The following is a 26402-nucleotide window of genomic DNA, read 5'->3' on the forward strand; positions in this document are numbered from 1 at the left end:
AAGGCTTTATGAAGTCAAGAGAGTTTGGAAAGTTCTGAAGGTATGTGGGTGGACTTAGATTGCTGGATTGAAGCAGCAGCTGTACATTTACTTTTGTGGGTGTGGCAATGAGAGTGACTGTCTATCAGGCAGTTTCTCTGAGTGAAGAGAATACCATATATGGCCAGTAGGTTTGCTAGACAAGGTCAGGAGCAAATGGGGCCATTTCTGAGAAGAGGATGGCCCTCTGGACCGAAGACAGTAAAATCCTTATGGAAAACATTCTAGCTTTCCATAGGAGTCACAAGTGTCTCTGCATAGTTTCCAAGAAGTCATATCGCCTAAGTGATGTTCAGGGAATCATGCACTCTGAGCAGGATACAGTAGAAGAATAAACAGCTGTAGGGGTAGGACCAGGTTAACAGAAACCATGACTAATGAGATGTGGCTGCAGGGACAGAGCACTGTCAAACACTGTGCACCAGTTATCAGGGAAATGGGATGATAGCAGGAAGTGAGATTCAGTGAAGAGCAGCCAGTAACCCACACTTTCTGGAAAGTGTGACTATGGTTAACAGCCCCATCACGTCTGGCTTGCTTCTAATTGCCATCTACCGTGAGCTCTGTCTTGTACCTTAAAACTCTTCTGTGATTCAGGAGTTGGGCTTTCAAGATCAATTAGTTTCTTTAGATCTTCTTCAATGGTGGACTTGGAGGTTGGCTTAGGAGATGCCCGGAGGTCTCTGGTTGAGGCACGCAGCCTGGTGTGGGCTATTTCATTGCCATCGCTCTGATGACGCCTGGAAAAAATGGGAAGAGATGACAGATACCAACTCAACAAGGTTGGCTCAAGGGCACGATGGGCTCTAAAGGATGTAAGTCAATATAAGTCAATAGAGAAATAATATGTGGAGAAACAGATAATTACTTCTGTTTATATGAGAATCTACTCATATAAACGCTTACTGAAGAAACAAAACCAATTTGAAACACAAAATAAAATCTGATAAGTCACTCTTTTAAATAAAATAATTAAATAATTATTAAATAATTTTGGCTTAGTTTTACTAAGCCAAAATTAGAAACAGATCTACTAAAAGACCACAGGGTATAAATCCAAAATGCAACCTTTGCACAAACGAAAACAAAATAATTGAATGAATCATTTAATTTTTTGCTGTACTACCTTGTCAAAAAGTCCTTTATTTTCAGGGGTACTCACTCACTTTGTAATATTCCCTCTGGTGCCTACTGGCCTAGTTAAGAATTACACGGGAAGGCTGTGATTAATATAATCGAAGGGACTAGTATGGTCTTAGCACCAGAGGGGCAATTATTCTGAAGTGTATCCTTCAAACACACTTTTCAAGATCTAAGATTCTCAAATCCTAACATTTTGCAATACATCTTATTTAAGGAATGAGGCAGAGAAATAATTTAAGAAAATATTACTTAGGAAAAAAAAATAATAATCCCACCAACAGACCAACTCCTGCCAACCCCCTAGCCTGGCCTCTTTTGTTGTAAGAGATCACGCCAAGGTTTTCTATTCTCTGTCCTATTAAAAGCAAGCCACCAGCAAGGGAAGCAAAGTAACTCTTACTTTCTCGTGTCCATAAATCCCACGGAGTTTATGGTTCCTTCGGGTTTTTTCCATCCAATCAGGTACTTGCTAGTAGCGCCCTGGCGAGGGTAAAAACTCCTAGGACCAGAGGAGGAGGAGGAGGAGGAGGAGAAGGATGGTGCGAGCTGTGAGGGGGCGGCTGGATGAAGCTCTTCTTTAGGTGAACTTCGGGCACTGGTGAAAACCACTGGGCTGGCAGAGTGTCGGGAGCTCATGGTACTGAGGAGAAGCAGGGCAAAGACATGTGTACCTCAGGATCATTATGTCAGCTATAAAAGTGTTGTCCGGGGTACGGGTGATGGCTGGGTTGAACAACAGTGAATTTTTCATGAACTATTAACGGCGATGCCTGACTGGCCTTCCTGGCTTTCTCACTATAATTTAAATGGCTGCTCTCAAAGTGACAGATGACCGTTAGGGCTTAGTCTGCACTTTAAAAAGTAAAAATACTTAAGACTGTCAGGGACACTTTCAACTTTTTTCACTTTTTTCACATTGGCACCACTGATGTTTGTCACGGAAGTTTGGCAGTGGCAAGAGACAGAAGAAAGAGAAGTAAAAGGTCTACCGTCTCCACGCCTCTGTCTTGCTTTCCTCACAACTAGGGATTGTGGTGATGCTCTCTAGGACCAAGCTGAGGAGGGGAGAGGAGACTCAATCAGGGCTATGGCTCTTCAGACTCACATCCAAGGCCAAGGGGCACAGTGAGCGCCCCCTCCCCATGGCAGCTAGCATTCCTATTGGCTCTGGAAGCTGCTCGTCAATGTATTTCAAACATCGGTTAAAGATTACAAAACTAGGGCAACATCAGTTAAAGATTACAAAACTAGGGCTGGGCGGGGTGGCTTACGCCTGTAATCCCAGCACGTTGGGAGGCTGAGGCTGGTGGATCATCTGAGGTCATGAGTTCGAGACCAGCCTGACCAACATGGTGAAATCCTGTCTCTACTAAAAATACAAAAATTAGCTGGGCATGGTGGTGTTCGCTTGTAATCCCAACTACTTGGGAGGCTGAGGCAGGAGAATCGCTTGAACCCAGGAGGCAGAAGTTGCAGTGAGCCAAGATTGCGCCACTGCACTCCAGCCTGGGTGACAGAGCAAGACTCTGTCTCAAAAATAAAAAAGATTATAAAACTAAAGTCTGCATGACTGAAGAGTCCAAAACTCAGGGGTTTCAAGAATTCCAGAAGAGAAAAAGGCAAGATTTTCAAAATAAGGGATGAGAGTTTTAGTTGACTGAAACTTATGTTAAAGGTGGAAGGCCTTTAACTGTAGGATTTTCATACTTCCTGCCCAGTGGTCTCACAGGACCACACTATTTGAGCCTTTCTGAGTTCTCCAGCATGGGGTGAGACCAAAGATGGCTGACTCTTGCTACAACAGACTTTCAGTTATTTTTACTTGAGGTTTAATTAACAGTATGTGGTCCCAAAGCCTTCCTCGATGGCACTTTCATTTGTCGAAAACGAATGGTCCTGACCTAAATAAAGTATGGACTCTTGTTAATAATACTGTATCAATATTGACTTGGGGAGGAAGATAACTGAATAGAACCCTCTAACAACTGTCCCTCCACAGGAACACCAAATTGAACAACTATCCACATAAAAAAGCACCTTCATAAGAATCCAAAATCAGGTGAGTGATCACAGTACCTGCTTGTCACATCATATCAAGGGAAAAGAGCCGCTGAAGAGGGTGGGAAAGATGGTCCTGCATTGCCTATGCTCCCTCCCCCACCCCTGGCACCGCAGCTTGGAGAGAGAATCTGTGCACGTCAGGGAGGGAGAGGGTGTGGGACTTTGCATTGGAACTCACTGCTGGCCTGTCACAGCAGAGCACAACACTGAACAGAATTCTGCTGGCACCCACGGACAGAGCATTTAGACCAGCTCTGGGCCAGAGGGGAATTCTCAGCCAGAGTGGGAGGAAGCTGAGTCCCAGATGGTTCTGCCACCAGCTGACCAAGGTGGCCTGGGGCCCTGAATACATATGAGTGGCAGTCAGGCCACAGGGACTGCAGTCCTTGAACGAGCCCCAGAGCTGCACTGGTCTAGGAAGAAGTGGACTTGGGGTGCACATGACCCCACGTGACACCAGCCATGGTGGCCAAGGGAGTGCCTACACCACCAGTCCCAGTCCTCCAACTCCAGGCAGGGAAGCCTGGGGAGAGGCTCCTTCCACTTGGGGAAAGGAAAGGAAAGAGTACAGAGGGCTTTGTCTTACATCCTGAGTAGCAGCTCAGCCACAGGAAAATAAAGCAGGCGAAATCCTGAAGCCCTCGATTCCAGAACTTTGCTCCTGAATGGCGTTCCAGACCCACCCAGGGCCAGAACAGAGTCCGCTGCCCTGAAGCGAAAGGCCCAGACCCAGCAGGATTCACCACCTGCTGACTAACCAGCCCCTGGGCCTTGAGTAATCATCGGTGGTAGCCAGGCAGCAAGACCCAGTACTGTGCTATCTTCAGGTCTGACCCTGTGCAGTGCCAGCTGTGGTGGCCATGGGAGTGCTTGAATCACCTTCCCCAACTCTAGGCAACCCACCAGAGAGAGAGACTCCTTCTGAGAGGGAAGAGAGAGAGAGAGAGACACTGCCTAGCAACCCAGGGAATTCTCCCTTATCTTATCCAAGCCCATCAAGGCAGTGCTTCTTGGAGTTGGTGAGTCAAAGCGTTCCTGGACTTAGGGCGCCCCCTAGTGTTGATACATCTACAGTGACCACAAGCTAAGATCACAACAGTCCCATTTGAATACATGGAAAGCCTTCTCCAGAAGGACCGGTACAAACAAGCCCAGGCTGCCAAGATTGGAATAAATACTTAACTCTTCAATGCTCAGACACTGATGAATGTACACAGGCATCAAGAACATCCAGGAAGACATAACCTCACCAAATGAACCAACTAAAGCATCAGTGACCAATCCCAGAGTGACACAGAATTCAGACAGAGAATTCAAAATACCTGTCCTCGAGCAAGTTCAATAAACTTCAAGATATCACAGAGAAGGAATTCTGAATTCTGTCAAAAATTTAACAAAGAGATCAAAGAGATTGAAATAGTAATTTAAAAACCAAGCAGAATTTCTGGAGTTGAAAAATTCAATTGACAAACTGAAAAATATATCAGTTTCTCAAAAGCGGAATTGATCAAGCAGAAGGAAGAACTAGTGAGCTCAAAGACAGGCTACATGAAAATATAGTCACAGAAGAAAAAAGAATAAAAAATGAAACATGCCTACAAGAGCTAGAAAATAGCCTCAAAAGGGTAAATTTGTTTTTCTTTTTTTTTTTTTAGACAGAGTCTCCACCCAGGTTGGAGTGCAGTGGCACTATCTTGGCTCACTGCAACCTCCGCTCCCAGGTTTTCTGCTTCAGCCTCCTAAGTAGCTGTGATTACAGGCACCTGCCACCATGCCTGGCTAATTTTTGTATTTTTAGTAGAGACAGAGTTTCACCATGTTGGCCAGGATGGTCTTAAACTCCTGACCTCAAGTGATCTGCCAGCCTTGGCCTCCCAAAGTGCTAGGATTGACTACAGGCGTGAGCCACCGTGCCCGTCCTGTCAAAAGGGTAAATCCAAGAATTACTGACCCTAAAGAGGACGTAGAGAGAGAAGGAGATAGGGGCACAAAGTTCATTCAAAAGAATAATGAACATTTCCAAACCTGGAGAAAGATATAAATATCCAGGTACAAGAAGGTCACAGAACTCCAAAAAGATCCCACCCAAATAAGACTACTTCAAGGCATATATTAATCAAACTCTCAAAGGTCAAGGATAAAGAAAGGATATCTGAAAGTAGCAAGAAAAAAGAAGCAAATAAAAGGGAGCTCCAATACATCTGGCAGCAAACTTCTTGGTGGAAACCCTACAGGTCCACAGAGTGTGGGATAACATATTTAAAGTGCTGAAGGAATATTGATTCTCAAGCTATAATAAATGTACTACACTAATGTAAGATGATGCCAACAGGGGAAACTTGGTGAGGGGTTTATGGGAACTCTATCTTTGCAACTTTTCTGTAAATCTGAAGCTATTTTGATATTAAAAAGTCCCACAATAAGCCAGGTGCAGTGTCTCAGGTCTGTAATCCCAGCACTTTGGGGGCCGGGGCGGGCAGATCACCTGAGGTCAGGAATTTGAGACCAGCCTGGCCAACATGATGAAACCCTGTCTCTACTAAAAACACAAAAATAGCTGGGTGTGGTGGCACACACCTGTAGTCCCAGCTACTTGGGAGGCTAAGCCCAGAGAATTCTTTGAACCCGGGAGGCGGAAGTTGCAGTGAGCCTAGATCAATAAACACTGGTGCTCAACATCATCAGTTACTAGGAAAATGCAAATTAAAACCACAATGAAGGATCACTACACATCTACCAGAATGGCTACATTAAAAAGACTTATAATATCAAGTGCCAGAAAGGATGTGAAGCACTAGAGCTCTCACACACTGCTGGTGGGAGTGCTACTTGTTACGACCACTTTGGAAAACTAGTTCAGAGACTCTACTAACTTGAACATATGTATATTCTTGACATGGATATCGCATTCCAAGAAACTCAAAAGAAACATATATGTATGTGTACAAAAGGACATGTACAAGATTTCTTAATATCAGCTGGGTGCAGTGGCTCACACCTGTAATGCCAGCATTTTGGGAGGCTGAGGCGGGCAGATTACTTGAGCTCAGGAGTTTGAGACCAGCCTGGGCAATATGGCGAAACCCTGTTTCCATAAAAAATAAAAAAATTAGCCAGGTGTGGTGGCGTGTGCTTGTAAACCCAGCTACTTGGGGGCCTGAGGTGGGAGGACTGCTTGAGCTCAGGAGGTTGAGGCTGCAGTGAGCCAAGTTCACACCACTATACTCCAGCCTGGGTGACAAAATGAGACTCTATCTCAAAAAAATAAAAAGAAGAGGGGGAAAAAAAAAAAGCCAAGATTCTGAATATTCAAAATTGGAAACAATCCAAATGTTTATCAACAGTACAGTGGATAAATGAGCTGCTATATTCTCACACTGTAACTATAACATAGCAATGGAGATAAGCTAATGTTACCTGCAACACATGGATAAATCTTAGCAACATAATGTTGACTTAAAGACACAGGACACAAATTAATGCAGATAGTATGATTCCATTTATATAAAGTCCCAAAACAGACAAAATAAGGCTATGATTTTCTTAATTTTTGTTTTTGTTTTTGAGACAGGGTCTTGCTCCGTTGCTCAGACTAGAGTGTAGTGGTGCAATCACAGCTCACTATAGCCTCAGCCTCCTGGGCTTAAGCAATCCTTCCACCTTAGCCCAAGTAGCCAGGACTACAAGTGCACACTGCCACACCTGGCTTTCACGTGTATTCTTAAAAGGATAAATGGTTAAACAAGATCAACCCCGATTCCTGGTTTTATCTATGAACACAATGGGCTGACACTAGCTCCCAGGTGTGAAATGCCAGTGCACTTCTTTTCACTAGTGGTTATAATTGAGACAGCCCCACTTAATTGATTAGATTTAGGCACAAAGGTAGGAGAGAAACAAATGAACAATTCACTGGTATGGCTTTCTTCTTTAATGCACACAACTCACAGCATGAAGTTGCGCACTTTAGTACACACAGCCTCTAATTCAGTGGGCCTGTGAGCGTCACCTGGGAGCTCTCCCAAGGCATACTTTCTTGTGTCCCAATCCTAGATATTTAATTTAGTAAAGGAGGAATGATGCCCGGAAGATTAGGTAAAATGTCCGCCAAGTGTTCACACCAGCTGAGGCCTACTGCTTACTCACATCCAGTTGAATTATACATATTGTTATGACGGTCAAAATCCAGTTCCATATTGTCTAGGTGAAGAAGGTGAAGTCGTGGCAGCAGTGTTTCTCAAGCCACAGAAAGTGGCCACCTGTAGGTACTGATGTAACTGGGGAATCCTGGGCTTGTGTTAGATCTTCCAGAGCCCCAGAAATCTGTATTTTAACACATTTCCAAAGTATTCTGATGTTTTTTTGGGTTGAAGAAATACTGCATTAGCCCCTCGACTCCTCCCAGTCTAAAATGAGTCTGTCTCTGGGCACAGCTGTGGGTGGCTCCTTGCAGCTGACCAACCCACTGGCCTGAGACTGCGTCAAGGGATGTGCACCCATACACTTCACCTAAGAATCTCTGAAGTAGATTAAATTACAACACAACTACCATGAAGCTATCAGCTTCATACTTTTTAAGGGGAGCTGTGTGGCTGGGCTCTTTCATTATCCTGGAAATTTCATATTAATTTAATAGGCTGCAATTTCATTTTACTCACAGAGAGTTAAATCTCGTCATAGGAATTACGTAAGAAGGGAACGAACCAATAATATCTAACAAAAGGAAAAGAGCATTAGATATAACAGGAAATAATAACTGCAATATCTGTTACTTTTATCAATGTATAAGAAGTGAGTTTAACTGAGTATGGCCAAATTGGAATCACTAGAAATTTACTCAAGGTGTCTCTAAATTCTACATGAAGAAACTAGTAACTTTAATTTTTCTATGAGCTATAGGGCATTTCTCCTTTCCTAAAAAGGAACAACCTTAGATTCTGTCTAGCCATGTCAGGATGTTAATTTTGAAAAGGAAGAGAGGATACACAAGTACATGATACCCCATATAAAAGAGGCCGGGTGCAGTGGCTCACACTTGTAATCCCAGCACTTTGGGAGGCCGAGGTGGGTGGATCACCAGGTCAGGAAATCGAGACCATCCTGGCCAACAAGGTGAAACCCCGTCTCTACTAAAATAAAAGAAATTAGCCGGGCATGATGGCATGCACCTGTAGTCCCAGCTACTCGGGAGGCTGAGGCAAGGGAATCACTTGAACCTGGGAGGCAGAGGTTGCAGTGAGCCAAGATCGTGCTACTGCACTCCAGCCTGGCAACAGAGCGAGACTGTTTCAAAAAGAAGAAAAGAAAAGAAGAGAGGCAATGAGGTCACCGAGGATCTGGGACAGCCTGCATCTGTCCAAACTGCTCATCTTGACCTGATGCTCAAATGAAACCATGGACCACATGTACAGCAACTTGGTGATTTTACATTCCCAGCTATGGCGAGGCTTTATAGGAGGGGATGCCAGATGACCCATCTGCAAAAAAGATGCTACTCTCAGCGGGTGCTGCTTTACAAGGAGGACCTACATCTATTTGCTGACTTTGCCAAGCAATGAGCCACACAGGATTGGGAAGCCTGAATGTCATCAATCAAGGCCCAGAGTGCTGAACCTATGAGGCCTGGGGAGACTGCTGTGAATTCCTGCATCGTCACTGAGATCATCACATCCTGTGAAAAACACCTGCCAGCCACTGTCTATGCTGTAGAAAGCTGCTGATGGGAAAACTTGGAGTCATCTACTATTTAAGCATGGCAAGGGGGTTTTAGAGAAGCTTGGCCTGCTGAAGATGATATTTTCAGGAAGCAGAGAGCAGCAATTAGTCACCTGTCAAATGGCTGTGGCAAAATCTGGGCAATGGCTGAATGCTGGTCTAATACCAAGGGGAGGAGAGCTGACCGGGTTTCCTGTGATTGCTTGTACAAATAACAAGCCTTTGGGTGACAGATAATATGGAGGATAATGATTAAGGAGGGCTCCTCCCACTGTGTTCAGCACTAGCCAATTCTGTACTCTATCCAACAGAGTACAGTACGGAACACAATTTAGAAGACACTAATTCCAAAGGACTGGGGGGAAAACAAGCAAGTGAAGTAGGGATGATTAAGTTGACAAAGAAGATATCCAAGTGACTGCAGTAAAGAAAAATTGTCCATCTATAAAAGGCAGATATTAAACAGTATAATAAGGGCATATTAATACATACAGCATAGGGAAATCAGTGGCTAGCTATATGCAGCAGCAGAAGCCTCAGGGATCACCGTGGACCACCAGGTGAAAAGCCTGTAATGCTAAGCTATTTAATAAGGAGCTAACAAGGTGTCTATGAACATTATCATTTTATTGGGCATAGCTGAGAAGAGTGTCATGTCCAGGTTTTGCATCTAAAAAGGATAAAGAAAACAAAGCCGGAAGCTTGAGAAGAGAAAATACGATTATAGGATGAAACACACAAAGTGTAGTTATAAGAGCTGTGGGAGATACTTGCTTGTTAAAAGAAAAGTCACTAGAAAATTGTTAAGGCAGGTGATGAAGAGCTTACAAAAGGAAATGACAAAAAACCTTTGGTCTTAAAATGACATTTACAGTTTGCAATACATTTGATAATCTTTTTTATTTCCAACAAACATATACAAACAGCCATTTAGTATGTGGAACAGGACTTTGGTTTGGTGGTACTAGGCTATGCTAATGTGTATGACATGGCACATTACCAGCTGCAGGCTTAGTTTCTGACCTGCTACTTAGTTAGCCACTTAGTTTCTGACCTGCTGTCTATTGTGTAGAATCTGAACAAGCTGACTGCTGAAATGCAGTTTGCTGGCCAGTGAACTGAAAGATGCAATAGTAAGCCATCTTCATTTGTCACCATGTGCTTGTATCTGTTTAATTTGTATACCTTAAAATCCTATGGTGTATTCCATGGCCAATATGCCATCTCCTAGATTACAGATGAGGGACAAGCCAGGTGAAATGGTACAACTGGCCACAGGCCACATAGCTGATCAATGGTAGAACTGAGACTTGAACCAGGGTCTCAGGCTCCAAATCTATTTTCCCTATGTTCCTCTCTCAACTTGCCTGGGGATAGAGAGCTATACCAAATCTCCCTTCTTTCTTTTTTTTGCAAATGACCACGTTATAGTCAATACTCTATATCCAATAACTAGGTTAAGGCAAGCAGGGCCAACACATGTTCTCAGAATCTTAGACGTCAAAAATCTTCATGTTTAGAAAACACTCAGCTCATAAAAAAAATTTATTCTTTCTTAATTGTGTATTTGAGCTGTAGCTAGAGGAATGGAATTAAATATTGAAAAGGGAGAGGACTTATTATATACTGAAATTATTTAGAAAAGTTGTGTGGGCCAGGCTCAGTGGCTCATGCTGGTAATTCCTGCACTTTGGGAGGCTAAGGTGAGAGGACTGCTTGAGCACAGGAGTATGAGACCAGCCTGGGCAACATGATGAGACCCTGTCTCTACAAAAATATTAAAAACTAGCTTAGCATGGTGGTGCATGCCTGTAGTCCCACATACCAGGAGGCTGAGGTGGGAGGATCACTGGAGCCCAGAAGGTTGAGGCTATAGTGAGCTGCGGGGCCACCACTGAACTCTAGCCTGAGTGACAGAATGAGAGACCCTGTCTTAAAAAAAAAAAAAAGAGAGAAAAGCTGTGAAATCTCTTGAGATTATTTTCTTTCCTTCCCCCCCACCCCACCCAATAAAGCAATTATACGAATTCTCATCCTGGTAGAATGCTTTACATATGACAAAGAATGGACTCTCTGCCCTTTCTGAATTCCTTTTGGCCTTATGATTTAATGACACTTGAAGAATTTGGGCTTGCTACATCAACTGAATGAACGGATTAGTTGCTTCATAGAACAAAGCAAAAAAATGTTTTGTTGGTGAGATCTGCATCAAGAATTTGTGGCTTGACAGAGGGCTCATTTTCTCAAGGTTCACTTGAAATTTCTTCCTCAGTGGTTCTATTTTTCAGTCTTTGAGGTTACTAAAAGTAACTGGTTCTGGATAAAATAACCACCCACCCCCAAAAGTTGGAAGAGGTGTGGCAAGATCGCTTAGGCCAGATCACCTGGAGTTCTGCCATGTAACAGCAAGATATAACAAAATTGTGAATGTTCATTGTGTGAGGTGACACAAAGCAAAAATTGCCAATTAAAATGATCCATACCCACAATCTAGGCTAAGGCAAATAGAGTCAACCACATCTCTTAAGAGAAGTTCTGGTTTTGTTATTTTAGAGGTTGAACTTTCAAGTTCTGAGTTAGTCCATAATATTTAGAAAAATAACATTCTCATCTTAAGGAAAAAATATAAAAGAGAGGCAATTAATTGTTAGTAACTAAAAAAAATTTCCAGGCAGAAAAGATTTAGAGAAGGAAATGTTACAGGTAAAGACAACTGAGTAACTTCTAAACAAAGATGGAAGGCATATTTCTCACATACATAGGATGCCAATGAGGGTGCAGAGAACAAAATTTAAACACCAGCACATACACAGAGGCACACAGACAGCCCAGTGTGCCAGAGTAGCCTGAGGCAGTCCTAATGTTCAATGTAAACCACACATAAGAAGCCTTTCTTTTCCTCAGCTCTCAAGAAACATACAGCTTTTGTGGCATGAACAGTTAACTTATTAGATCAACCAGAAAAAGCATATTCATGAAATTGAACTGTGTTGACAACTGTGGGCAGGCATTTTTCTTGGTCTTTAACCAGTTCTTCCAGTGATAATGTCAGACACTGACCAACATATATCTAGATCCTGACTGATATTTGCCTATAAGCTGTTCTAAAGTTCTTCCTTGTCATACTTCGTAGAGTTTAAAAACTTTTATGTAGACATGACAGTTTACTAAGACTTCATGCTACACAAAGACTATGTACGCTCTCATACCTATACCTATAAGCACTGCAGCTCTGTGCAAATACTGATGCATCCGTACAATAACCTTCAAAATAGTGGTTTTCTAAGAGCCAGGAGTTGAGGATTTATGTAACTTTTGAACTGGTTTGAGTCATCAGGCAAAAAACATAAAGAAAAGTCATTCTTTCTTTTTTTTGAGACAGTGGCTCGCTATGTTGCCCAGATTGACCTCTAACTCCTGGGCACAAATGATCCTCCTGCCTCAGCCTCCCGAGCAGCTGGGACTATAGGCCCATGTCACTGTGCCCAGCTAGTTATTCCTATTTGCTCATTGGCATGTACTGAGTATCGATCTATTATGTTCATGTTGGCATGGCCTATGCAAATATACTTAGGATGAACATATTGGGTGAAAAATCCTCTTGTACTGACTGGATGGCAGTAAAAAGGTATATGTGGATCACATAAGTGGGTACTAATTGGCTACAGGTGTCTGAGGGGGCCTTAGGGAAGCAAGAGGAAGGAGACCTGGAGAATGGCTGGCTAACAACCGTGGACACCAAAACAAGTCAGGTCAATCAGTTACAGAAGAGATGTCTATGTGCAAGCATGATGTAGGGTTTTTAGCTTTCTCATGTGTGGTCTTAAATTAAGCTCCAACATCAGAAACAGCATTGGTCAGCAGGTCTAGAGCATTTTGGACTAACTGAGGAGGTCCTTGATTGCCAAATACACTGGCACTGCCTACTGCCAAGGCCAGAACCCTAAGAAGAAAATGAATGCTGCTGGTAAGAATGTCCTTAAATTACTACTATCTTCACCTCTCCTAGGCTTACCACTAATCATTTTTTTTTTCAGTGGTTCATTTTAAGATCTGAAAGTGAAACAGCCATTACCAAAAAATAAAATAAAACAAATTTTCTCCCTAAATTGCCAAGCTTCATAAATATACACATATATTCTAGGGAACAATAATTTAGAGCAATTAATGGACGTTTTTAGTTATAGAAAGTTATCAGTATGTGTGGCTTCTTTTAATGACATTCAAATATAGCAACTCTATGTAATTACCAACCTGTATTAATGTAGCTCTCATGAGGAGCTACAAAAGATCTGCATGATCATCAAGAGGGAGACTAGAGGACAGAGGAGGTAGGAATGGAGCCCAGCCAGAAAGATGCCGTGAAACTTAATCACTATAATTTAGACTTTGTTACTGAGTCCCAGGTACAAGCTCTTTTAAGCACTGTCAAGATATCTCTACATTAATTGCTGTTCCTGTCTTCTGAGGACACAAACACTCTAATTTGCTGTGATTTTAGTTTTTCTATAGCAATGTGCATTTGGTGGCTAAGTCCCCTTTCCTCCAGAAAAGGCAGGCTGCTAAAACTCTGATTATCCAACTCACTCTGCCAAGATCAACATACCAAAGTCTCAAAACATCCCTACTTACCAGAGTCTAGAAATGAATGTGACTCAAATGAGTGGGTGAGAAGCTCTGCCACCCTCCCTGAATGGCCACATTCTTCCCTTCTCTAGTAAGTTTGACTTTCAATAGGAGAGTTATTTCTAAAGGATGATTTCAATGATTCTGCATTCTTCCAGTTAGAAGCAGAAAATTTAGATAATCCTTTGAGGCCTTCAGGCAGCTCCAGTCAGCACATTCAGATAATGCAAACCCAGGTGCTTTTTTCAGGGAGCTTTGTTGATCCCCTGGGATTTGTCAGATAATGGCACAGCCGCACATTCTGTGCTTTGGTTTCAGGGGCCCAGCTCTTTCCAATCTCACTCCATGGTGATGCCATTTGAGACAAGATCTCTATAACCAACTTTCTTCGGCCATCACATTGGACCAGAGAAATATTTTCAGATGGAAGACATTCTTAAAAAAAGGCATCCTCCTTTCAAAATGACAAATTGAAAACCAAAGAAATAGGAGTCAAACTAAACTTAAAAACCAGAGAGAAACTATTCAGATCTGCAAAATGTTCTAAGTCAATGCACAGTCTACTGAGATGGGGATGTGCCAAGAACAGCCAGCGAGTGTCATCATTCTGTTTTGTGTGATTCTGTCTATATGGTTGCGGCATCTGATGCCCACTTCCTGTTCTACTTTGGCAAACACGTCTCTTACACCATTTGAATCAAACAATCTACTTTCTAAATTGTGGAACGGAATACATAGTACTCAAGAATACTGAGACTACTTTCCCAATTTCATTTTGCTTGGAAGCCATGGAGTTTCCAGACCTATCACCATCATTTTGAGATCTGCAATGTGGTAGCAGTAAACAGAAACAAAACTCGTGAAAGGCTTCATACCATGGGGCCTGACATTTTAAATGAAAGGAAGCTCAATGATAAGTAACAATAGAGACTCCATGAGAAAACAGAATACTTAGCTGGTCAAGTGAAAGCAATCCAAATTAAGTAGAGGATGTCCTCTCTCCTTAAGGTTATCTGGGGTTTACTGACAGATTATGTGCCTTTCCATTTGAAAAATAAAAACTAAATTAAGCCTCTCTATTATTTTTCTATCTTTTTTTTTTTGAGACAGAGCCTCACTCTGTTGCCCAGGCTAGAGTGCAGTTGCGTGATCTTGGCTCACCGCAACCTCTGCCTCCTGGGTTGAAGCAATTCTCCCACCTCAGCCTCCCAAGTAGCTGGGATTACAGGTGCCCGCCATGATGCCCAGCTAATTTCTGTACTTTTAGTAGAGACGGGTTTTCACCATGTTGGCCAAGCTGGTCTCAAACCCCTGACCTCAAGTGATCTGCCCACCTCGGCCTCCCAAAGCGCTGGGATTACAGGCGTGAGCCACCACACCCAGCCTCTACTATTTTTCTTGAGGTCATAATCACAGGAGACCCAGAAGATAACAAGGTTAGATCCTCTCACACATTGATCAATGACTGACAACAATCGAAGATAAAAGGAGAAACCACACAGAGATCAACAGGCCTAAAAAGACAGTGATGGGATGCTTCTTCCCTATACGGATCTTGTCACATTTGGGATTTTAGGCTCCAATCAAGAGGAAACGACAAATAGTATTTATTTTATCTAGAGGTGTGATCTCCAAGGATACAGGGGAATGTGTACTTTCCTATTCTGAAAGGTGTGTCTAATTTTAGCTACACGTTTCTGTTGGACATCCCCCACTCTCAACCCATCGCTGCCAGGAGCCAATTACTGAAAAAAAGTTACCATGTACATATCAGGTAAGTGAGGTTCTCGGCTTGAGAGGCACATAAAGGACGTGCTTGGCATCGCAAACGATGCTCTGTTACTCAGAAAACACCCCTTTCTTTTAAAAATATGGTCAATATTTAAAAATATAGTCTTCAAAAGCTTGTCCCAGTATATATTCCCTATCACTCACCGAAAGCCAACATTACAAAATTACAAATTTCCTCTCAAATTGTGGTAGCCAGGAACATTATTTTAAAAATCAAACCCAACTTTAAAAAGAATAAATCTGCAAAATTTTCTCACAGTTTAAAATAATGCACTAAAATTGTAGGATTAAAGTATTTTGAAGGCAAATAAAAGGCATTAAACATATAAAAATAATTGTCACTGCAGAAAAACCTCCTTTCCTTGTACACTATTGAGCAAAGTAAAGTGGGCTGAGGCCAGGGAACTGGGCTTAGGTCTGGGCTGGGAATCAGAGAGACAGCGGGGAAGGGTGGTTACCTTGTGTGGGAAGCAGCATCGTTTATACTGAAGGTGCTGTTCTCCCTTGTCAGAGGGCTCGAGCTGGCTTGGCTCTTGCTGTGTATGTCTAAGCTCAGGGAAGACTCTGTTTTCCGGTCCAGGCCGTGGCTCTCTGTCTCCAAAGTCCGATCTGCCATAGAGATTACTTCACTGGAGCTGTGCCATAGGGGTGCCACTTTCTCCTTGCCTGGCCCTGAGCGAGGTGATGATGTGGCAGCCCCCAGCGAGGCGGTGCTGCCGTGGCTGGGGCCATAAGAGGTGGTGTCAATGCCACTGTCAGCGGAGGTGCCTTGCAGATAGTTATAGCTGTTGAGTTCGGATTCTGTGCGGTCCCCATCGTACCACTTCTCATCACTATGGGCACTCGACGCATTGCTGGAGAGAGTATTGCTACTGGAGTGGCTCGAGTAGTGGCTATCAGACTGCAAGAGAAGCAAGATTTATTTGAGTGCAAAGTTTGCTTCCTGAACAAGAGAATAACAGAAATGACACTGTGATTAATTTCTAGTTACAGGGCTCTGAAGGCCTAAAAGTTCCAATAATGACTAGTCACACTAAGACAGCGTACCTATGTCACTATGGTCCATTCAGAAGTATCCATGGTAAAGAGTACTAGAAATGTGTTTTTTTTTTAAATCTATTTTTCATTATTTGATTTATGCTAAAGTATCAATACTATTGAGATTATTTTAGTGAGGAAGAAATTTAAATTGTCATTAAAAGTTTTAATATTCAAAAGAGAAACGAAATGACATTTCCAAAGGGATTATAATTAGAAAGCACATTAATTCTAAAAGCCCTATTTGTTCAGAGTAAATAGAAGGCTGAATATAAAACTTATGCCTAGAGAGAGCTCCTTCTCCAATTAGCATCTGTTTAGGAGACAGTCTTCTAAGACATGCTTTGAGGTGAAATTTATACAGTGGTACCAAAGTAATTCAACGGGGAAAAACTTAGGTTTATCATGAAATGATGGTGAGACAACGGAATATTCACATGCAAAAAAGAATAAAGTTGGAACTGCGGCAGTGGCTCACACCTATAGTCCCAGCACTTTGGGAGGCCAGGGCAGGTGGATTGCTTCAGCTCAGGAGTTCAAGACCAGTCTGGGTAACACAGCAAAACCCCATTTCTACAAAAAATACAAAAATTAGCCAGGTGTGGTGGTGTGTGCCTATAGTCCCAGTTATACAGGAGGCTGAGGTGGGAGGATCGCTTGAGCCCAGGAGGTTGAGGCTACAGTGAGCCGAGATTGTGCCACTGCACTGCATTCCAGCCTTGGTGACAGAGTGATACCTTGTGTCAAAAAAAAAAAAAGAAAGAATAAAGTTGGATCCTTACCATATAGAAAAATAAACTCACAAATGATCAAAGATCTAAATGTAAAAGCTAAAACTATAAAGCTCTTACAAGAAAACATACGTGTAAGTCTTCAGGACCTCCAGTTATAAAATGGTTTCTTAGCTATGACAACAAAAGCATATGAAACAAAATAAAAAAATAAACTGGACTTCATAAAAATTTAAAACTTTTGTGCTTCAAATAACCCAATTAAACAATGGGCAAATGATTTGAATAGACGTTTCTCCAAAAAAAAAAAAAAAAAAACCACCAAAAAACAAATGTCCAACATGCACATCAAAAGACATTCAATACCATTAGTTATTAGGGAAATACAAATCAAAACCACAAGATGCCACTTTGGCTATAATAAAAAAGGCAGATGATAATGAATGTTGGCAATGTTGGGTATATAAAATGGGGTGGTAACTATGGAAAAACAGCTGCAATTCTACGTTGGTATATATCGAAGAGAAATAAAAATGCATGTTTCATTGTACATAGATGTTTACAGCCAATTTATTCATAATAGTCAAAAAGTAAAACAAACAAAAAATCCAAGTGTCCATCAACTAATACATGGATTAAAAAATAGGGTATATCCATAAAATGGAATATTATTCAGCTATGAAAGGGAATGAATGATTCATGCTACAACATGGATGAATCTTGGGAACATAATCAGCAAAAGAAGCCAGGCTCAAAAGACCACATATTGTATAATTTCATTTATATGAAATGTCCAGAGTAGGCAAATCCAGAGAGAGAAACTGGTGACCATCTAGGTCTCCCAGGGGATGACAAGTAGTCGGTGGTGGTGATTAAAATGCCCAGGAATCAGGCGGTGCTGGCTGCATAACTCTGTGAATACGCTGCTAAAACCCACTCAATTGTATATTTTAAATGGGTAAATACTGTGGTATGTGAATTATATCTCAATTTAAAAAGCATATAGAACTCTTTCCACGCGTTGGCTTAGATGCTTAGAAAGAACATTTTATAAAGTTTCCCAAAGAAATACGAATTTAAAAGATATCTGAATAACATAATATTTTAAATTAGAGTGAGGCGGGAAGTCCAGATGAACGCTGGAGATTAAGAGAAAAGAGGAGAGAAGGAACTGTGTGTGTGTGTGTGTGTGTGTGTTTGTGTGTGTGTGTGTGTCTTTTGATGGAGAAGGAGCAGGCTCTTCATTGGCTAAGGGGAGGGGCAGGAGTAGGACATGCCAGTTTCTTTTTTTTTTTTTTTGACAGAGTCTTGATCTGTCACCCAGGCTGAAGTGCAGTGGCATGATCTCAGCTCACTGCAACCTCTGCCTCCCGGGTTCAAGCGGTTCTCCTGTCTCAGCCTCCAGAGTAGCTGGGACTACAGGTGTGTGCCACTGCACCTGGCTAATTTCTTGTATTTTTAGTAGAGATGGCTTCATCATATTGGCCAGGCTCGTCTCGAACTCCTGACCTCAAGCAATCCACCTGCCTCGGCATTCCAAAATGCTAAGATTACAGGTGTGAGCCACCGTATCCAGCCACCAGTTTCATCTCAAAGTGAAACATCTCTTCCCCTTGAAAAAAGAATCAATCCCAGTTACTTTACTGGTGTTACTCTAGTTTTTCTCAATAACAACTTACTAAGTGCTGTAATAAAGCTATTTATTCTTTTTTTTTTTTAACTATACTTTAGGTTTTAGGGTACATGTGCACAATGTGCAGGTTTGCTACATATGTATCCATGTGCCATGTTGTTTTGCTGTACCCATTAACTCATCATTTAGCATTAGGTATATCTCCTAATGCTGTCCCTCCCCTCTCTCCCACCCCACAACAGTCCCCGGAGTGTGATGTTCCCCTTCCTGTGTCCATGTGTTCTCATTGTTCAATTCCCACCTATGAGTGAGAACATGCGGTGTTTGGTTTTTTGTCCTTGCGATAGTTTACTGAGAATGATGTTTTCCAGTTTCATCCATGTCCCTACAAAGGACAGAACTTCTTTAGCTCCAGACCTGTGCTGTGAAATCTGGTGACCCTTAGTCATGTGTGGCTATTGAGTACTTTTAACATGGCTGGTTTGAATTGAGATGTATCAAGAGTGTAAAGTATATAATCCATTTCTACAGAAACATAATGGGAACCATATATGTAATTTTAAATTTTCTAGTAAGAAGTAGAAAAGAAACATGTGAAATTAATTTTAATAATATATTTTATCTAGCCCAACGTGCCCAAAATATTATTTTACCATGTAATCAGTATAAAAATTATTAATGAGGGAGGGGAAATTTATAGATCAATTGGGATAATCTATCATTTACAAGTAGATTTGTGACAATATCACATTGTCATAACTTGCCTCAGTAAATATTTTCCTCATAGAAAGGTTTTCCTCAGTAAATCTTTCTCTTCAGAGAGAAGCGCAGGGCACGCTAACTCTCCCTTGTTTTTTTTTAGCTTCAATATTCATTTTTCTATAGCAAAACTCACATGCATCTCTCATTTAAAGTTCTCTGGGCATCTTCCATAGTGAACTAGTAAGCATGAACTACAATATGATCCTCATTCTATAGAATGACGTGAATATAAACATACACATTCCAGTGAACAGACACACCAAGGAAATCAACTGCATGGGGAGGGTGTCCCGTCCCAATAGTGGTATCAGGAAAGAAGAGTGGAGAAAAAAGTAAGAGGGAGGTTGGAGAATGATAACCTCATATTCCCAATTTTACTGTAAGTGAGAAGGAATTGTGTATTACTATAGTGAAAGGATGAAATGTGTATGGCTATGAAAGATAAGAGAAGTGGTAGAGGAGGCATAGGGGAAGCTGTCTGTCTCCTACACCTCCTCTACTGCAGCAGAATCAAAGATATGGTTGGAGCATCAGTCCTGCTGGAGTCCTCTCATGGCTGGAGCAGGACTGACGCTCCAACCACATCTCATGCTTGCAATTGTGTAAGCAAATAAAATCAACTTCTAACACATTTCCACTCCTAACATTTCAGGATTGTTAGTGACTGAATCAGATGACCAGACCTGTGGGGATGGCAGAAGCACAGCAATGAGGAGTTACAATTTATCTCAAAGCAATCTAAAGGCCATGGCAGCAGAAACTGCAAGGCCATGGCAGCAAACGACCACCCTTTGCCAGAATGATTTCCTCTTTGGTCATGCAGAGGAAAGAGCAGAGCATTTTCATAGTGCAAGGAAGGTACACTGCTAGGAATCTTAATACTTTTTTAAGTTTATAGTTAACTTACATGCCCTTGTTTGTTTGGAGACAAATGAACCACTGGATCCTGCCGCATTAATCTCCCACTGGGGCTCTCTCGGAAAGCTGGCAGTACCTTTGATACTGCTGGGAGATGGCATGTTGGCTCTGGAATACAGCATAGGACATTATGGTGCAGGCACTAAGCAGAAACAAGTACATGGTGACAAATGAAGATGGCTTGCCATTGCATCTTTCAGTTCACTGACCAGCAAACTCTGCATTTCAGCAGTAAGCTTGTTAAGAGTCTATATGATAGACAGCAGGTCAGAAACTTAAGTGGCTGATGGATAAAGCTTGCAGCTGGTGACAACTTGTCACATCATACACATTAGCATAGCCAAGTACCACCAAACCAAAGGCCATGAACAATGCAGCGAAGTTCAGAATCAACTTTTGGTTTGGGGGATAAATTTAGATTATATGAATTAAATTTATGAAATTCATTCATTGCCAAGTGTGGCTAACCTAGCTTGGTCTACATTACCTAAACAGGCATGGATGCAATCACGTGTTACTTACCATGACACTTTGGAAATATTTTACCTGTATATTCATGCTGCTCGAGGACAAAAGAATTGAAATCCTGAGGTCCTCTATAACTGTAAGCTGAGCACAACAGAAAAGACACACAGCAACTAGTTTACTTAAAACAATTGCTTCCTTTTGGACTCCAAGCTGGCGTTCAAGATGGGGTTCCAAAAGTGAGAGATAAAGAATTTATCCTCCATAACACCACTAGAGCGAATAGCAAGAATCCTGGGCCTCTGAAACACCCTTCCTAACATGTAGAGGACAGGGCAAAATACTCCTTGACTCTGACTCTCAACCATTTCCAAAAGCAGAGGCAGAAAAGCGAACAGCCATAAAGATAAGTGAGCCAAGTCAGTAGGCTAAACTCCTGTTACCGCTGTCAGGAGGGTACCTGCTGATAACACACTGATGCCTAACCAATAAGGACCTCGTAAACATTCTCAATCAGTGCAAGTCATTAGAGAATGTTGTTCTTATAAACTGAGTACAGAATGGTCAGCTCATTATATTATACTCAATATTGGGTACTGAGTAATAAAAATGCAACAATTATTTTTCTTGACTTCTCCCTGGAATGGCTTATACCAGCTAAGCCTTCTGATTCCTTCTGATGTGCCAGTTAGGAAAGGCTGGGTTATTTTTCTGGAATGCTGGGATATCAAAAATTATTTTAAAAATTATTTTAATATTTTATTTGAAGGGTTAGATTTTCAATGGTGAAAGGCCACCACTTGGACCTCTTGTACTGTGGTGAAAAGGCTTCTTTGGCAGGCTTCAGGGGTATCTTATTTTAAAAAAACGTATACCTTACAAAAAGATGAACAAATAGGTTTTAAAAATTCATCTACATTCATTTTTAAGTCTTATCTATTAAGAGTGGGATGCCACTAAAGTAAAGTGGATGCAGAGAAAAAAAGACTAGAGGGAGGTTTGTGTGAGAGAATGAACAGGGGTCTAGGAAGAACCTTGTAATTACCCTTTCCATTCCTTCTCACTCCGTGTGACTTCCCGAGAGTGGGAGGCATGACACTGCATGCCTCACAAAGGGCTTGCTGGCAGCCTTGTTCAAAGCCTGCACTAGGAGCCAAAAAAAGCCGCTAAAGTCATGCTGAAGAAGGGATCCTTTTCACATGTGTCGTTACCATCTCAACAGTACCAAAACATATGGGATTTAAAACATTCTGTCAAGAGTAGAAAAGCAGATCAGAATATGCTCAGGTTTTCTGTGTGGGGGTGGGTAGGATAAGAGTGGAGAATGACAGATGGCTTCAATAACAAGGCACATCTCACTGAAGCTACTGGAACAAAGCATATCTTCAGAACCTAGGAACTCCCATTTTTCTTCCTCAACCCCTGTCTTAGTGGAACACATCTCCACTCCTTTCTATGTCCATGGTTAGTACATTTACTCGGGCACAGTCATTAAAACAGGACAAAACAATGAATTTGCAGAGAAGATTAACAGATGGGTCTTGTCTTATAAGATTATCTTTTTCAGCCCTGAAATGTACACCTTTTTATCCTACACTGATGCAACTAGAGATTAAATAAAGGAGGAAAAAACTCAACAGTCTAACAATCTAGATTCAAGTTAATGATGCACCAACTGTGTTGGTACCAAATCCCTGAGGCTCCTGTGTTGGTACCAAATCCCTGAGGCTCCTGTGTTGAAAATCTTGTTTCATGGCAAAATGTTATTGTATCAACTAGTGTTATGGTGTCATTGTGAAACAACACATATATAGAAAGAAAGGGCTATGCAGTAGAAATCCGGGCACGAGCTCACTAATGCAAATCTCTTCCACCCAGCTGTTTCATACTGCTAAGACATTTCCTTAGCTGACAGCTTAATAGCAGAGTGAGAAGAATTTTTTTTAAAAGCACATCAGGGAGGAAAGAGATTCTAAGCAAGCTACAAATGTGACTAAACAATAATCGTATCTCTTTTCCACTTTGTTCATAGTTTTGTTTTTTAACTTGACATTAAGTACACCAAGCAATCTCTCAAGGCACTTATTCTAGGCAAAAACAAATAAACAAGGGGGAGGAAGGTACTTAGTCTGGTAGTCTGGTGTTTTAATCTAGGTGCTCAAAATAATTCCTATCGGCTTTCCACTTTTGAATTTGGGGTCACTTAGAATTCCTTTTCTCTTAGGTCTTATTTATTGCTTTCACTTATACATAATCTAACAGAGACTTAATTCTAATTCATATTTATTAACTAGGGCTATCTTTTATAACAATGTTTTGATAACATCATCAAGAGGTGACCTAAGTCACCTTGTAAAAGCAACTTGCTTCTTGTAGAAATTGATTACTTACCCATCTGGTCAGCAATGCTATCCTCACTTCTTTGCCAGCTAGGTGTGGATTTTCCGCTGCCACCGATATCTGACTGGGTGTTCTGCCTGTCAATGGAGGCTGGGGATCTACGGCTCACTCCAAACCTGTGGTGATTTCCGCAAAGGCAAAGACAATATCAGGGACCTTACCCATGAGGGGAAGGCAGTCCTGGGTGTAATGAACTAAATTTTAATGACAGGCACTACTGGTTTTTGCTTACGTGTCTGTACTTGTATACACACCCTGGTTCGTGTTTACGTGGGTGTGGAAATGTGTATGTTGTGGTCAGTATACACCACTCTGCTCAAAAAGGTATGCGTGCTATGTAAACAAACTTGTAACAGTGAGGGTGGAAGCCATTAGGACTGAGCTAACCTAAGGTATATAGTGTAAGAAACCAAAATTTTCTAAGCCCTCGTACAGCCAAGTTCAGACTTACTCACAGCCAAAAGAAAAAGTTCACAATCTAAATATTAATAGTCCATATATATATTCCAAATGGTATATTGTGGAGGTTTGTTTTTCTTAACTTGGTAGTTTACTAAATCATTAAGTCAGTGGTTCTTGGACCAAATATTTTCTGAGTACTTGCTTTGTGGTCTGAAATACAAAGATTACTATCATTCAGATCATGTAGAAACCATGTTCAAACTGTAAAAATTTTAAACTGCCTTTGCGAAGGGCAATTTGGAAGCAGGTAAACTGGCAAAAAATAAAGGCAAATGTTTATTTCTGGAAAGAACGTTTAGCTATTTAGTGAGCCAGTTTTATTTTTCCCTTTGTAAAATAATAATACATGCTTAATTAAAGCATATGCCTTGACTACGAATATCAACAAAGTAAATACTGACTGAGCCCATGAAAAAGTGCCAGAGTGTAGAATTTAAACATTCATATGGAAATTTACTAATTTATATGTGGTTACTAATGAACGTATGCATAATCTATACAATAGAAGACCAAATAGGGGCTAGGAGCAGTGGCTCACGCCTATAATCCCAGCATTTTGGGAGGCAGATACAGGAGGATCACTTGAGGACGAGTCAAGACCTGCCTGGGCAACAGTGTGAGACCCCGGGCTCTACAAAAAGTAAAAAAATTAGCCGGGTGTGGTGGCCACAACAGTCCCAGCTACTCAGGAGGCTGGGGTGGGAGGATGGCTTGAGATGGGCATGGATGAACTGATGCTCGTGGGGTGTCTTCTTGCTATAGGCTGATACATGTATGGGTAAAACCAGCAAGTGGTGCACCAGAAAGGCAGGAGATAAACAATAGGAAGACCTGGGGCCAAGTTCCAACCCCCACCCAGTATGACTGAACAAAGTCACTGAATTTTTGCCTCAATTTATGTGTAAAACGGCAATTCCATTATAAGAAGCCAAGGAGAAAAATCTACATAAAGCATCTACAAAGTAGAAGGGGCTAGAAAAACATTTATCTTAGTAAAACTTTTTATTTTTTTTTTTTTTGAGACGGAGTCTTGCTCTGTCCCCCAGGCTGGAGTGCAGTGGCACAATCTTGGCTCACTGCAAGCTCTGCCTCCCAGGTTCACACCATTCTCCTGCCTCAGACTCCTGAGTAGCTGGGACTACAGGCGCCCGCCACCACGCCCAGCTAATTTTTTGTATTTTTAGTAGAGACGGGGTTTCGCCGTGTTAGCCAAGATGATCTCGATCTCCTGATCTCGTGATCCGTCCGCCTTGGCCTCCCAAAGTGCTGGGATTACAGGCGTGAGCCACTGCACCCAGCCAATAAAACTCTTATTATATCATCCCCCCAGTTACTGTTTCACAAATGCTTTTCATTTACATACCCCATCACAAGGCTCACTAAGCAAAGCTATCTCACATACTGATGTAGCACTTATCAAAAATAAAAACCTTGATTTATGAAAACTTCTAATTGGTTAAAGTGGTCATTTAAAAAAAGGACTCACAATTACACTTTTTGCCATCTCCTCCCTAAGGGTCCTTGTTTCATTCATAAGAGTAAATATACCTATTTATGATCCTATTCTAAATTTGTATTAAGCCTTTTTTAAAAGGCATGGAAATGCCAGTTAGAAATGGAGTCTAATCATGCTTTTACTTTTTTATTTTTTAAGAGACAGGCCTATGTTGTCCGGCTGGACTCATATTCCCGGCCTCCAGGGATCTTCTCCTGCCTTAGCCTATCAAGTATCTGGGACCACAGTGCCCAGCTTGCTTTTATTTTTTGGTAGCAGTGTAAACTTTTAAACCTCTGAACTTAAAGATGGACATTTTTCTGACCCTCTGGTTTTAAATAAACAATAAGGTAAAACTATCTTTAAACTCTGCTTTGGAAAACATTTTCATCTGATGAACTTTTAATTTCATTTCTCATGTATGCCCCCCATCCCCAATTTATTGTATGCCAGAGTATAAGGGATACCCAGTCCTGAGGAGCTAAGATAAAACTTGTTCTAAATTTTACTTGGTGCTGTTTTTGAAGAGCTTAATTGTTCTTTGTTCAGAGAAGCATTTAGTAGTTTAAAAGTCACAGTTAGATTTGAAGGAGTTTTAAGTAAACATTTGGCTGACATATGAAACACATTCAGTGACCAAGGACTCTGCCTCATGAGGCCATCCAGTTCTTTCCAGGGCAGGCTGACAGCTTTGAAATATCTTCCTCAAAATGGGCTGGACCCTTCTTCTCTATAACTTTCATTTACTGGCCTCACTTGTCCTCACAGACAAATTTGATCCCTAATCTAAGAGTCCTGGAAGAAAGCTACTGTGGTCTCTTTACCTCCATAATTCTCATCCTCAGCTTGCACATCCTCAGTTCTTTCTCCCACATGGTCTCCAAACTCCTCATTTACTGGGGCCCTCTCTTTGGACCTGCCCTGCCTGGTCAGAATTCCTCAAAGTGTGTGATCCAAAAATAAATCTCCAAGGAGGGTAGAACAGGCCCTATGTCTTTTAAACAGCTTTGCTTTTTAACTGCCTCTCATTCCCATCCTAAACTTGTACAGGTGTTTTTTCTGCTTTGGAGTAAATAAGAAGTGACAAAATCTGAACTGTGAAACTAAGCAATATATATAATGG

General features: G+C 41.5%; 1 protein-coding gene across 50 annotated transcripts in view; it reads right to left on the reverse strand.

The window, feature by feature from the left end:
• SIPA1L1 (signal induced proliferation associated 1 like 1) overlaps positions 1-26402 on the reverse strand; it is a 428639-nt gene that overhangs the window by 13904 nt on the left and 388333 nt on the right. For 29 of the 50 annotated variants that reach the window (XM_063644113.1, XM_055288952.2, XM_063644103.1 and 26 more), the window contains 5 exons: positions 23314-23438; positions 20447-20565; positions 15834-16276; positions 1583-1822; positions 614-779 (listed from right to left, as the gene is read on the reverse strand). In XM_063644113.1, coding sequence (XP_063500183.1) covers positions 614-779; positions 1583-1822; positions 15834-16276; positions 20447-20565; positions 23314-23438 — 1093 coding nt within the window. Of the gene's footprint in view, positions 1-613; positions 780-1582; positions 1823-15833; positions 16277-20446; positions 20566-21003; positions 21067-23313; positions 23439-26402 lie in introns of all 50 variants that reach the window. The other 21 variants (XM_055288937.2, XM_063644088.1, XM_063644086.1 and 18 more) reach the window with 1 other exon arrangement.

This window comes from Symphalangus syndactylus, chromosome 8 (assembly GCF_028878055.3).
Source record: "Symphalangus syndactylus isolate Jambi chromosome 8, NHGRI_mSymSyn1-v2.1_pri, whole genome shotgun sequence".
Taxonomy (NCBI): domain Eukaryota; kingdom Metazoa; phylum Chordata; class Mammalia; order Primates; family Hylobatidae; genus Symphalangus; species Symphalangus syndactylus.